This window comes from Marmota flaviventris, chromosome 9 (genome assembly GCF_047511675.1).
Source record: "Marmota flaviventris isolate mMarFla1 chromosome 9, mMarFla1.hap1, whole genome shotgun sequence".
Taxonomy (NCBI): domain Eukaryota; kingdom Metazoa; phylum Chordata; class Mammalia; order Rodentia; family Sciuridae; genus Marmota; species Marmota flaviventris.
The window spans coordinates 86489156-86503204 of NC_092506.1; the positions used below are offsets into that span (position 1 = coordinate 86489156).

A 14049-nucleotide genomic window follows, 5' to 3' on the forward strand; every position below is an offset into this window, starting at 1 on the left:
TAATGTCAAATATACTTTGCAAGCCTTTAAATATCATGCACACACAAAGATATCAAAGTTGTAATTAACAAGTAAGGCAAGGAAAAGAGGTCAAAAGAGAAATAAAGAACAAATGGAATGATGAGAAAATGCATATTGTAATACTGGAATTAATCACAAGTGTAAGTATATTAAATGTAAATGTACTGACCACAACAAAGACAGACAGCATCAAAGTGGATTAATAAGCATAGTCTTATAGTATATTTCCTGCAAGAAGCCCACTTTAAATGAGTATCTGTGTGTGTATATGTGTGTGTGTGTTTATACTTGTTAAGATGAAAGAGACAAAGTAGAGAGATATCATATGAAGCAGTAATTATAACAACATTGAAGAGATTTTCTTAGTATCAGACTATTATCTTTAAGTACAAGAAATGTTTCCTAAGATAAAAATGAAAATTTTAGAAACACAAGAAAGTGAATTTCTCAAAAAGACATTATAAATCCTAAATATATAAACCTAATACCAGAGCTTTAAAATATATGAAGCAAAAGCTCAGAGGACTTAATGGAGAAACTGACAATCTCTTATCTATAGTAGGAGATTTTAGCACTCTTCTCCAGTAATTGTTCAATTGCAAGAACTATAGAACAGAAACATCAGTATAGTAACTCCTCTCCAGTAATTCATCATTTACAAGAAGAAAGTGAGTGAAGCTCAAATGACTTGAACACAATTATTAACTAGTTTGACTTAGCTGATACTGGATGGAAGTATGCTGCGACACACAACCACACAATATATTATCAGCATATGAAATATTTACTAATATGAACCATACATATTGCTGGGCTACAGCAAAGTCTCATTTCAACAAAAAGATAGAAAGTTAAGAAAATATATTATTTAATTACAATAAAATTATATATTATTAACAGATATAGAAAATATTTTGAAATAAGTGATACTGTGTTACACAATGTGTGATACAATTAAAGAATTACTTAGAGGTAAATGGTTACCTTCAAACAAAAGAATATTTGAAAATCAGTAATCTACAATTCTAGCTTAAACAAATAGAATAAAAATAAATATAAACTCAAAGTTATTTGAACGGGAAAAAAGCAGAAATCAGAAAAATTGTATATAAAAAAAACAATAGGAAAAAATGGAACTCAATGCTAGCTTTTAGAAAATATCAATAAAACTGGTAAATATCAAAAAGTAGAGATTAAACTCAAATTACAAGTATCAAATAGGAAAGAAAAAATATCACTATGTGCATATTTTAAAGCACTAAAATAACAAGAAGGGGATACTCTAAACAATATTTAATTTCATAGAGGCCAAATAAATCCTTTAAAAGATATAAATCCTAAAACTAGCACAAAAATAGGAAATAGGAATTGTTCTATTCTTATTAATTAAATTGAATTTTTAATTAAAAGCTTTCACACTACAAAAACTTCAAATCCCAGTTATTCCCCCCTTTTTAATTCTATCAAACACATAAGAAATTATACAACATGACCATCTGGGGTTTATCTCAGGAATACAAAATTGTTTTCAATTATTAAAATTTAATGTAATTTGCCACATGAATAGATAAAAGAAGGAACTCTCACCTTCATTTTATTAAATACAGAAGAAGCAGATGAAAAATCCAATACATTTGAAGAAACACTAACTAATATGGGATTAGAAAAAAGCTTTCTCATCCAGGATAAAGGCACCTACAAAAAAAAAATCAATATTCACTGTAATATTTAATTGTCAAGGACTGAAATGTTTCACCTTTATTTTTCTGTTCTTATCACTTATGTTCCACACTTAATGAGAGTCATAGATAGTACAATAAAGCATAAAAGAAGTAAAATCCTTTGACGTAGAAAGTTTGATATTAAACTGTTTTGGCTTATAAACAGCATTATATGCATAAATAGACTATTTTAATAAATAAGCACAAAAAGACACAAAATTAATATTTAGGAATAAACTAAACAAAATATTCACAAGACCTGCACACTGAGAAATGTTATAACATTTCTGGGAGAAATTAAGACAATATTTAAATAAATGATGAGATAAACCATGTTCATGGATATCAAGATTCAATAGTCTTCAAAAGTCACTTCTCAAATCTATGAATCCAACATAATGCAGTAAGAATCCTAGAAGGCTTTAATTTTTCTAGAAATTAGCAAGCCACTTCTGAAACTTACATGAAAATTTAAAGAGCATAGAATACAAATTGACTTGGTAGAACATGAATACTAAAAAAAAAAAAAAAACAGGTTTATAGATAATGGAAAAGGTGACAGTCTGGGAATAGGCCCACACATAAAAGGTTAATTAATTTATCACAAAAAGTGCTAAATAATTCAATGGAAAAAGGGTATTTTTTCCACAAATACTGCTAGTATGTGGATAGCCATGTTGCAAAATTTGATCCATTGATCCTTTTACCCTCTCTCACTCTAAAGACAAAAAATGAATTGTACCATAGACCTTAATGTAAAACTTTAAAACTTCTAGAACAAATGTGAAAATTTTACTTTTGACTTTCTAAAGCCAAACAATATTTTCCTAAGAAAAACAAAAAATGCTGGAAACAAGAGTTGAAGCCTTCACCAAAATTAAAACCTGCATATTTCAAAAGCTACTGGTTTAAAAAAAAATAATCTTGGACTGGGGAAAATATTTATGACATGTTTGAGAAAAGATTTGTATCCAGTATTACAAATAGCTCTTACATTTCAATATTGGAAAGAAAACAATACAGCATAAAAATAAAGCAGATATTTGAATATTTGGCCCATAAAAACTGAAATAATATTCATATTTGTTAGTAATCAGAGAAGGCAATGTAATCACACTTTAGTATCATTGCATATTCACAAAACTGGCTAAAATTAAAAAGAGTTAAAATACCAACTTTTTTCAATGATATATAACAATTAGAAATTTCATACATAGCTGGTGGAAGCATGAAAATATGCATCTTCTGTATAAAATAGTCTTGCAGTTTCTTTTATGGTGAAAAATTTACCACATGACCCAGAATTTATGATACTAGTTATTTATCCAAAAGTCATACAAATATATGTCCACAAAAACTTGTACAGGGATATACAATATGGTTTTACTTATAATAGGCTAAAAGTGAAAAGAAACCAAATGTCCAAAATTTTATCCAGAAAATACTAAATAAGCTAATTGTGGCCTTTATAGATATTGAAATATTACTCAACAATTAAGAAGAATTGCTATTGACATATAAAACAACATGAATGAATCTTTTAAATTCTATGCTGAGAGACAGAAACCAGATTTTCAAAAGCATACACTGTATTATTGTTTACATAAAAGTCCAAAACAAGCAAAAGTACTCCTAAATTATTGACAGGGGTGTGGATGACTGGGAAGGGGCCTGACACAAACCATTGAAGGGTAAAGGAGTATTCTATGTCCCAGGTATATTAATTGTTCTCATGGCAAAGGCAAGGGTCCAGAGAGAAAGCAGAAGCACACAAGTCTTACAGCTGCACTCTAGTGGTTAAAAACATGTCATCAGGCAAGTCAGATTCAGAGTTGGTAAGTAGATTCCATCTTTTAATGTAAGATCTGCAGTTACATGGCAAAGGATGTGAATACTGACTGATGGAGAACTGAATCCACTTTTGCGATTCATCTACTGTATAAGCTAAGGACCCACTTTTTGTGTTCTCATTGATTCTCCTAAGAATCCAATAAGTATTCTAAGACTTTTATGAATGTAGCATTGCTTTAATATTCTGTTGTTTAACCCCTTCCCTAGACTTAGTAAGCATTTTAGATCAGCATTCCAAGTTATCAAAGATGGGAATTTTGCCAGATATTTTCCATTTCATAACATATGACTTCATCTCCTTGTTCTCCAATATCAGAACCTCACCACCTTCTGTTCTAATTCCAAATACTTAATGTCTTGTTAGGGTAGGTTTCCGTTTTCACATACCAGATTAGTAAGACAATGCTAGCCGGAATAACAAACTGTCAAGACTCAGGATCTTAGCAAGGTAAATATTTAAATGTCAGTCTTATTGATGGACATAGGTAATGTTTGTTACTTTCCCCTTCACAGTCATTTAGAAGCTCAGTCCTGACATTCTCAACCTGTGACTTCCAAAGTTGCCCTGGACATTGATATTCACCTACCCAAAAGAAAAATAGTTGAAATATATAGAATAAAAGCCATTTCACTATATTTTATTGCCAGAAACAACCATCATGTCCATGCTGATTTAAATAGAAAAATAGCAAATGAGTGTGCAGGAAAGAAAAATAAATGGATTTTAGGAAGAGCTTAGCTTTTCCAGTCTTGGCTATGTACTCCATCTGTTTGAAAATGTTCACTATCCTTTCATAAATCTAAAGTTTATCAATAACCTAACCATTCTCTATCACAAAAGAAAATAGATTTAGGACACATTAACCCTAATTAATTCTTCCTTTATGTCACATACCCCTTTTGGTCAACATTTTAGTTTTGTCTTTTTTTATACATCTACTTTATTAGTCTTGTCATTATTATTATAATGTTATCCCATTTATACTTATGTTTTCAGCTCCCTTTTTGAAGTAATTTTTCTTCTTTCTAAGGTATATATCCTTCAGTGATAGTGCCTTAGTAATAAACTTGTTCAGTTTTTATATACATGATATATTTATTTACTTTTCATTCCTAACAGAAAATTTACAAGATACAAAATTCTAGGTTTATAATCTGCCCCAACCACATTGAATATGTAATCACTCCAAAGTATTCTTCTGATTACATTTTTGCTGTTGGAAAGTTAGTGAACATTGTAATTATTATTATTTTGTAGATAGTTTATCTTTCCTCTGTGGTTACTGGTATGTGATCGGTGCTTTGTGTTCTTAGCCATGCCTTGTATATATTATGTTCCTTGCATTTAAGATCCATGTGCATGATTTTGGGAAATTTTTATGCCATTTTTCTAAGGATATTACTTAGTTTCCTTTTTCTCTAATCACTCTGTCTTTCATTAGTATGGTTTCTCTCTACCTCCCTGTAGCTCCCTGCCTCAATAATGCTTTCTATCCCTCCCTCACCCCACCCTCTACCTCCATCTCTTATATTTGACTGGACTTAAGCTGTGCCCTCTGGTTTTATGTTACGTCTCCATTAATTGAAGTCCATTCTGTTTGTATTTTCTCTCCTGTGTGTCTCATGGTGTCTCATTGAAAGGCTCAAACCTCTCAATGATTTCAGTTCTATTCTCTACAAATATGTGCAGTTCCATGTTTAACTTATATACATTGAATCTTATATTTATAAGATTTATTTATTACATTGTTATATATTATTTCTATTTCAGTTTTAATCTGCATAGTTACTTTTACAGTCATATCTTCCTGATAAGTTTTTAATTCATAATCATTTTAATTCCAAGGTTTATTTCCATTAAAGGTTTGTTTCAGTATGAAATTATGTTTGATTCTGCATTCAATTCCAATTTGATTAAATAAAAATAGTTGAATTCATTAGAGCAATAAAAATTAAAAAGTCAAATTCCAACAATTACAATGTAAAGATCTGCAAATATAGTCTTTGGGCCAAAAATAAATATAGTCATTTTCTGTCAGAGCAAAACAAAGTGACCCACTACAAAAAAGAAAGGTAAAAATAGGAGGATAAGTAGAAAAGGTGCATGAGGTTAATGGAATATTTTTAAAAATATAATTTAAATAATATATCATTCAATTAGAGAATAATTTTATTTTTATTAAAATAATTAAAACTTTAATATGAACAGTCATGAACATTTATTTCCAGAGGAAAAAATTAAAATAAAAAAATAAATCTTAGTGAACTATAAGACAATATAGTAGTAATAGAAATAGTGGGAAATTAACAACTCTCTCATTCTGACAGATCAATTAGGACAAAATTGAAAAATAAATAGAGCAGTGGTTTTGTGTGGTATGGATGGATAAGCAAGCAGGTTCTAGAACCTTCATTTCTGCTTCAAGCATATCAACTTTGCATCTACTGATAAAGAAGGGTTTTTTTGTTTGTTTTGTTTTGTTTTTGTTGTTGTTTTTTGTTTTGTTTTTTCGTTTTTTCAAATAGTCCAGAGAAGATTCAATTTGCTAGAAAGTTAAATTGCTTTAAAATTATGAAAAAACACTAAAATAATGTTTGGAGGACACAATTAAAAATTACTTAAAGGCTAATTTTTAAACTTTTATCTTAAATAAGGGATTCATTTTATTGCCAATGAATAGAGAATGTATTAAAAAACTGATCTTGTATTGGGGTAAAAAGGTAGATTTATCAAGCTCCAAAAATAATAAACTCTGCATCACTCTCTATATCAAAATAAGTATCTGGCTACATCTGATATCAGAGTAAAAGTCAGTTATATATTTTTTACTGTTGATCATGAATAGTAATTATGTTGATCATCCAGCAGAAAAATTAATAATATAATATAAATGTACTGATAGAGAAAGATAAATTAGTAAATTAAAAAAACTTATAAAACAAAAAAAGTAATAAAAACTCAAAATGTTTATTGTAAAATAGACAACCTGACACAACTAATCTTTAAAAGATTATTATAGCTAACATTTATTGGGAACTCAATATTTTGCATGACTTTTTAACTAATTTACAAAGAGCTTACTATACTCTTTTAAAGAATTTTATGAGAATCATTCAATTATTTCATAAGTTTATTGAATACTATTAACAATATACCCAACACTCTATTATGGTTAGAAAATAGAGGACATACTACTGAAAAAAGGAATTAATTTTACTACCCTAGAAATATTTGCTTTCTGGAAGAATAAATAAATATTCCCATTTACAGATGGGGGAACCAAATTCAGGGAACTTAGGCAAATTATCAAAATTACATAGCATATTTGTGTCCAAATTGGTTTTGGACACGGGTATCCCTGAAGGCACATCCTCCTAACAAATATATAATGGTCTCTCTGTATAAGAAAACCAGAGAACACATAGTAATACCATTAAAATTATGAAGCAGTTTGAAAACATCTGATCATTACAAATATTTTGGTCTCCTTTTTCTGTACCAACCAGTTCAAATTTCCTGATGTATATAAGTATTCTCTGACATAAATATTAATATTCCCACCATATTTTACAATTGAGGATAGTGAAAAATGCAATGTTAAATCCCTTTTGGTTACAAAGCTACCTTTATACCCTGAAAATGTGGTTGTGGAAACTACACTTCACTACTGCTACTTAGTACTCATGATAAGGGAATATTTTTTTAAAACTTTAAAAAATTATATAACTTACTGCTACAATATTTAATTTGTTGAAATAGTTGATTTTCTAGTGAAACAAATAACAAAATTTGATGCAAGCAGAATTTTAAACAGCATAATCAAAGCGAACATGGTAAAGAACTAATCCCACTGATAAAAGCAGGCTAGGTAAGTTTTTGTGAGAATCTTATTGGTATTCCAAGAAAAAAATAGCTTCCCTACTCTTTAAATTGGTACAGAATATAAGAGACATGAATATTTTGGCAGTTTACCAAGCAGTCTATCGCTATGATACCACATCTCTCAAAGCTAACTATACACAAACCAACCACATACAAATAAGTACACACACAGCAAAACTAATAAGGTACAGATAATTTCTACTTTACAGATAGATGTAAGATTCTAAAAATCACACACCAGTTCTTACATATGTTAAGAGAATGATATGCCATACTTATGCACCAGTTATTCTGGAAGGTGGAACTCAGCTTTTCTTGATATTACCACAATATATACCTAAACAAAGAAGCAAGTATTGTCAACTTAAACCTATAAATTTCAATTTTATGTCTTATTCCTAAGAAAATAAATAATAAAAGTATTCAATGATAACCAAGGGCTTTTATTATAATTGTGTTAATAATAAATAGCATTACTATTGACTCCTAGAAGAAAAAAATATTTTTCCTAAAATAATATTTTTGAGAAACATCCTATACCTATAATCTATGGCAGAGTGTTACAGGGGATGAAAGTAAGATGCTTTATTATTTAAAAAACAAATAAAAAGATCTCAGCTGGCTACACAAATAAGAACATGGTTAAAGATGAGGCATTTAGGACGAGTCTCAAAGGATTGGTAGGAGTTTAACAGATATGATGGGAAACACAGAGAGATGTGTTTCTGGGTCAGGAGATGTGGAAGGAGGTAGTGAGAAATCAAACTAGAAAATTCTGAAGCATAAAGTATATTAAATATAGATAGTGATAAATAAATCAGTGGAACAGAACTGAGATGCCCAAAACAGACTCAACCATGTGAGACATATGACAGATTAAAGTATGTGGAATTGTATGACAAAAGCACCATTTCACATATTGTAGCAAAGGCATTTTACTTATTTAATGAAACTGAAATAATTACATTCCCTATCTCATACCAAAACATTTAATATAATCCAGTTATATTAAAAATAAAAACATTTAAACATATTTTAAGTGCTACCAAAAAATTTGCACAAAAATTGACATAAATGGGTTTAGAGATCATCTTCTACCTAAGAAAATGTTCAGAAGTCATAAAGGAAACTATAGACATGTGTGTTTCTCCCCCCCCCCCAAAAAAAAACAGTTTTAAAAAATTATATCACAAATGCTATATAAGCATACAAAGAGGAAGAATATTTCTAAGAAACAAAGTCTTGAAAGGTTGTATTGCACAGAATTCTAAGAAATGAAATAATGCAAACAGGCAAATTAAAATAGAAAAAAAATAGGGAAAATAATATAAATGACCAGTGAAATTATGAAAATATGTTCAACATTCTTAGAGATCAGGGAAATATTAATTAAATAAGCAGCAAAATAGCACATTTTACCCATCAATACTGACAAAAATTAAATTGATTCTGTACAATGTTGGCAAAGATGCAGAGAAAGAGAATCCTATATTACCAACAAGTATAGAAACTGCTACTATATTATTGAAAAACAATCTTGCAGTACTTATTAAAATACAAAATGAGCATGCCCTTTGATCCATCCATTCCTCTTTTTTGAAAGTCTGTCACAGAAAATAAAAGCAATAGTACATGATGTATGTGTGAGATTATTTATAGCAGCATTGTTTTTTAGTTGCAAAAAAAGAATGAAACAAAACTCACTATACTGAATGTCCATCAGGGACAGTTAATTAAATTCTGCTACATCTAAACACTGGAATAATATGTGACTTTTTAAATAAGAATTAGTCAGCTCTATATTTTTGGATGTGGTCTTTCAATAACAAAAACAACAACAACAAAATAACCAAGTAGACAACATTTACATTTTTTGAAAGACAAAACAAAAATAACATCATATGTGTGGATATAGAAGTCCTGGACATAGGATGTGAAATTATATATGAACTGTTATTTGTTACAGACAGTAGAAATTTGCCAATAGAATGGGGACAAAAAGTGTTCTTTATTTAATTCATGATCCTTTTGTTTGACTCATTGCAATAACTGTATATTAATAATTTTGTCATATTAATTGTGTTATTTTAAAATATAAAGTAAAGTATAATGTGGTAAAGTAAGTAAATATTATCTCTGAATTGCTTTACTGAAAATCAAAGAGAAGGAAACTATCCTCTTGTAATCTAACTACTTATCAGACAATCCACATAGAAAGTGAAGTATATCAATGAGCATGTGGTCCTTAATTGTGATTACATTTTATTACACTCAGCCTATTAAGTGCTTAAATTACCAGATAACAGAATCTATGTGCCTAATAGTGGAAAGTGTATTAACTGTGTTTTTGCTCCCTATTATAGCCCCGTTCCAACAATCACATGGATGAAGGTTAATGGTTATATTCCTATTAAGTCACGTCTGCGGAAATCTCAGGCAGTGCTGGAAATACCGAATGTGCAACTGGATGATGCAGGCATATATGAGTGCAGAGCTGAAAACTCTCGTGGAAAAAATTCTTTTCGTGGACAATTACAAATATACAGTAAGTGCTTTCAGCTAAGCGTGCTCTAGTCCCAAGTGTCAAACTGAAAATGCAAATTTAACTAAACACTGTTGGTTAGATACATAAAAACCAAGTAATAATTTATAACTGTACTTGTTTTGCATAATAAAGCATCACGTAAAATTATCTCACATACAGAAATATTTTAAATTAAAAATAAATGAGGGATTACCAGTCTTTTTGTACAACATACATAGTTTACACCCATAAAAAATAACATATTTTCTTGGTACCAACACTATCCTCTGATAAATTAAAAATCTTTAACACATTATATTGTACTTTTTGACTCATTCTAACCCTGGGCCTGAATCAGGGGTCACCATATATTGCCCATTAGCCAAATTCTGCCCAGTTGCTGTATTTAGTAATTACAATTTTATTGGAACACAGTCAAATCCATTTGCTTATATATTCTATGTCCACTTTTTACCTGGCTACTGCAGAATTCAGTAGAGACAGAGACCAGCTGACTTACATGACTGGCATTCAGGCCCTTTGCATAAAGTTGGTTGACCTCTGGCCTGAATTAATAACATTGTATTATAAATAGCCTCAGTGGCCTATTTATATTGTCCAAAGATGCTGAAGAGCCCATCAGGTAATATGTGAGAAGTAGGACAATCTGGATCGTTTTTTTTTTTTTACAATCTCATCTTTGTCTCTAAGGATCACAAATCACATCCATTTTCATATTTGCTTTTACAATATTCATAATGGGTGATAGTATTCTCATTTGCCCAAATGGGGACACACAAAAAGAGAGGAATACAATAAGCCAGAGCATTGAAATGAGCAATGTCAAAATCACATATGGCTGATTCCTAGGAGTAACTATGACTGTTACTGTATCTCGAGATCAGTTCTCCAAAATAACTAAGTGTTCTGTACATGGATTCTTTCACTTTATTTATGTTTTTAATCAGTACTGGGCACTGAACGCAGAGGCACTTTACCACATCCCTAGTCCTTTTCTAAATTTTTAAACAAGTTCTTGCTAAGTTGCCAGGCTGGCCCTGAACTTGTGATCTTCTTGCTTCTGTTTCCTGAGTGACTGGGATTACAAGATTGAACTACCAGCCCTGGCTCTATACAACCATTCTTAAGGAGGTTTTTTTCTTTCTTTTTTTTTTTTTTTTTGATTCTTTTTTTTATTATTATTAGTTGTTCAAAACATTACAAAGTTCTTGACATATCATATTTCATACATTTGATTCAAGCAGATTTTATGAAATACTATTGATATCTGAATTCAGCCTCTTTCTTTACCTTTAACCACTCCTTTGGGAATGTAGCCCCTCCAACCAACTCAACTATGCCATAAGAATCTTATCATTCATTCATTCATTCAATTAACGTTTATTATGTGTCTCTTATTGCTCTGCGTGCTAATAGTGGAGCTTTGAAAGAATTCATTGTCCACTGGCTAATAGTGGAGCTTTGAAAGAATTCATTGTCCACTGGATTAGATGAAAAATTAATCCTGTGTTAGGATAGAACACATGCTATAATGAAGACATGTGCATGCCACATTCTACTCAGAGAAAGGTTTAGGTAGGATCCATAGTAGGAGTGCTGAACTGGAGAAGGCATCCTGGAAGGAAAAAATTAAAAAGTCATTTAACAGTTTGTAAGATTTTTAGATCATGGATGCCATATTTGAATGGGATCTAAAAAGTTAATAATTTTGGATGAAACTAAAAGTATTTATAACTGTTCATAATTCCTTAAGGTAAACCAGTAGGACATAGAGGGGAAAATGTTGTTCTCCCAAATGGAATAGTGATTAACCTTCAAATATATCATGTAATTTTATCCTCATAACAGTTGTATAAGGTAATTTCTAGCCCTGCTTTGTAGATAAAAATCTGATAACATATGACAAATGTTCAACCAGGACTCTATTATTTAATCGCATGTGTGTACACACACACACACACACACACACACCTATATTAAGAAATTTGTATTACTCTTAAAGATATAGAGGAATTGTCCCAAATATCTCTGTTGTGAAGAATGGTCCACATCCAAGTAGAATGAGTTATAGACTCTGGAGACTGAATGAGCTTCCCATATGCCCCCGCTCTATTCACTCCCCTCCTTACCCCAACCGCTTAATTCATAGGCAGCAATGATCATTATCAAGATTGTTGAAAATAACTACTTTGACTCAAAATTATTGGTATAGCTTCTGATGAGAAGGTGTGTCACTACGAAATGATCTATGGTCTCTGCTTGTCATGTACATTTAGATGAATACTTTAAGCCAGCCAGGTAAACATAAAATTGCCTAAAGCACGCATCACTCTAAATAGAAAAACTATCAACATTATTAATCTAGAATGAGAAACCGGGCCAGCTATATCTAAATGGCACATGGTTCTCACAGATCATGTGCACGCATTAACCAAAACAACCCTTAGTTATTAGGGTTCTCTATGACATATGAGAAAGTCAGTCTAGTAGTACTAACCTCATTACACAAGATGTCATTAGTAAGCAGAAGCTGAGGATGTAGTTCAGTGGTAGAATACTCGCCTGTATGTGAGGCCCTTGATTTGATCTCCATCACCTCAAAAAATAATTTAAAAGTAAGCAGTAGAACCAGAATCCACCTTTGAACAGGCAATGATACCAAAATTCAACTCCCACCTACACCTCTAGTTATATGGTGTTACCTCTCAATAAGATTAGCTGACCTGAGCCCAGGCATGGGATGGAAAGCAGGTAATTTCTACATACTGTATTGATATTGGAGGAAGCTGTATGATGTATTCAGACTCTTGCCATTCATTATTTGTTTTTCTGTCCTTCGAAATTGTGTTTATCTATATTAGATATAATTTTAATGATATTTCAGCTATGAAAGATTTACTACAGAAATGATAAATAATTGTAGATTCCTGATTCATATACAATAAAAATTTTCAAAACTGTTTCTTTGGAGAAATTTTTTCCAGACTTGAATTCTACTTTTATCATGAAAATGGTGTCATATGCATGTATAGAGTTGATAGAAAATTGAAGTTGAAGTTAATGCATGGGCAATGGGTTAGGGGAGTAGAGTAACTAATATTTATTATGCTCAATCATCATAGTAGCCCACTGAAATAAGAATTACCACCTGCAAGTTACAAATGAGACTCATTAAATTTAAGTAACTTATTCCCAGTCACATTTTAGAGCAAGGGCATAGTAGCACTGGGACTTGAACCTGTATTCACCCCCAACTGTATAATCTTTCCAACATAGCACACATTACCTCTCATTGGCCCACGACTGAGATTCATATTATGAAAAGTGATCTAGGTGGATAAAATGTGTTAACTCCTCAGTGCTTAAGAGTACAGGAACAATGAAGGTGGCCAATAACACTTAGCATTTATCAGTATAGAGTTGCAGAATTTCTAATGACAAGAGATAATAAGCAAGAGTTTTCTTTGTGCACATCTGCTTAGTGTTTTAAAAAATGTAACCCAGAGACTGATGTGAAGCTCAAATGTATTACATAAATAGTTGCCAATATACTGTACATCTGGTGAGGTTTTAACAGCTTCTGAGTTTAAAGTGCCAAATGTCTCTTCAGTTTTCCATACCCTAAAAGAGGTGGCCTTTAAAAAACTAGATAAAAGATGTTACCTAATTTTTTTTACATGTGGCCCAACCTAGAATTTTCTTTTCCAGATCGACTGAAGATTTCCCACAATGCAGACCATGTTTTGATTTATGTTAGCACCACATTACTCAGAAGCTAAAGCCACTGCCCTCTAGTTACCTGTAGTCTTCCACTAAAGAAAACCTTAAAAAAGTAACCTTGTGTGTTTCTGATTTTATATTACTGAAAATTTTGTTGTTTTTTCTATGAATATTAAAAGTGTTGTACTATCATTTTGATACCATGGCCTCAAACAAATTCAGTCTGAAATCTAGTGGTTAACTGTTTATTTTAAAATATTATCACTGCCCTTTCACATAATCCTTTAATTTTTTTGGCTTGGACCAGA

The 14049-nt window shown here is 30.9% G+C and overlaps 1 protein-coding gene across 1 annotated transcript in view; it reads left to right on the forward strand.

Annotated features, from left to right (window-relative positions):
- The window catches only part of Cntn5 (contactin 5), a 755408-nt gene that overhangs the window by 462245 nt on the left and 279114 nt on the right, over positions 1 to 14049 (forward strand). Inside the window, exon 9 of the mRNA XM_027930609.2 lies at positions 9840 to 10021. Coding sequence (XP_027786410.2) covers positions 9840 to 10021 — 182 coding nt within the window. The remainder of the gene's footprint in view (positions 1 to 9839; positions 10022 to 14049) is intronic.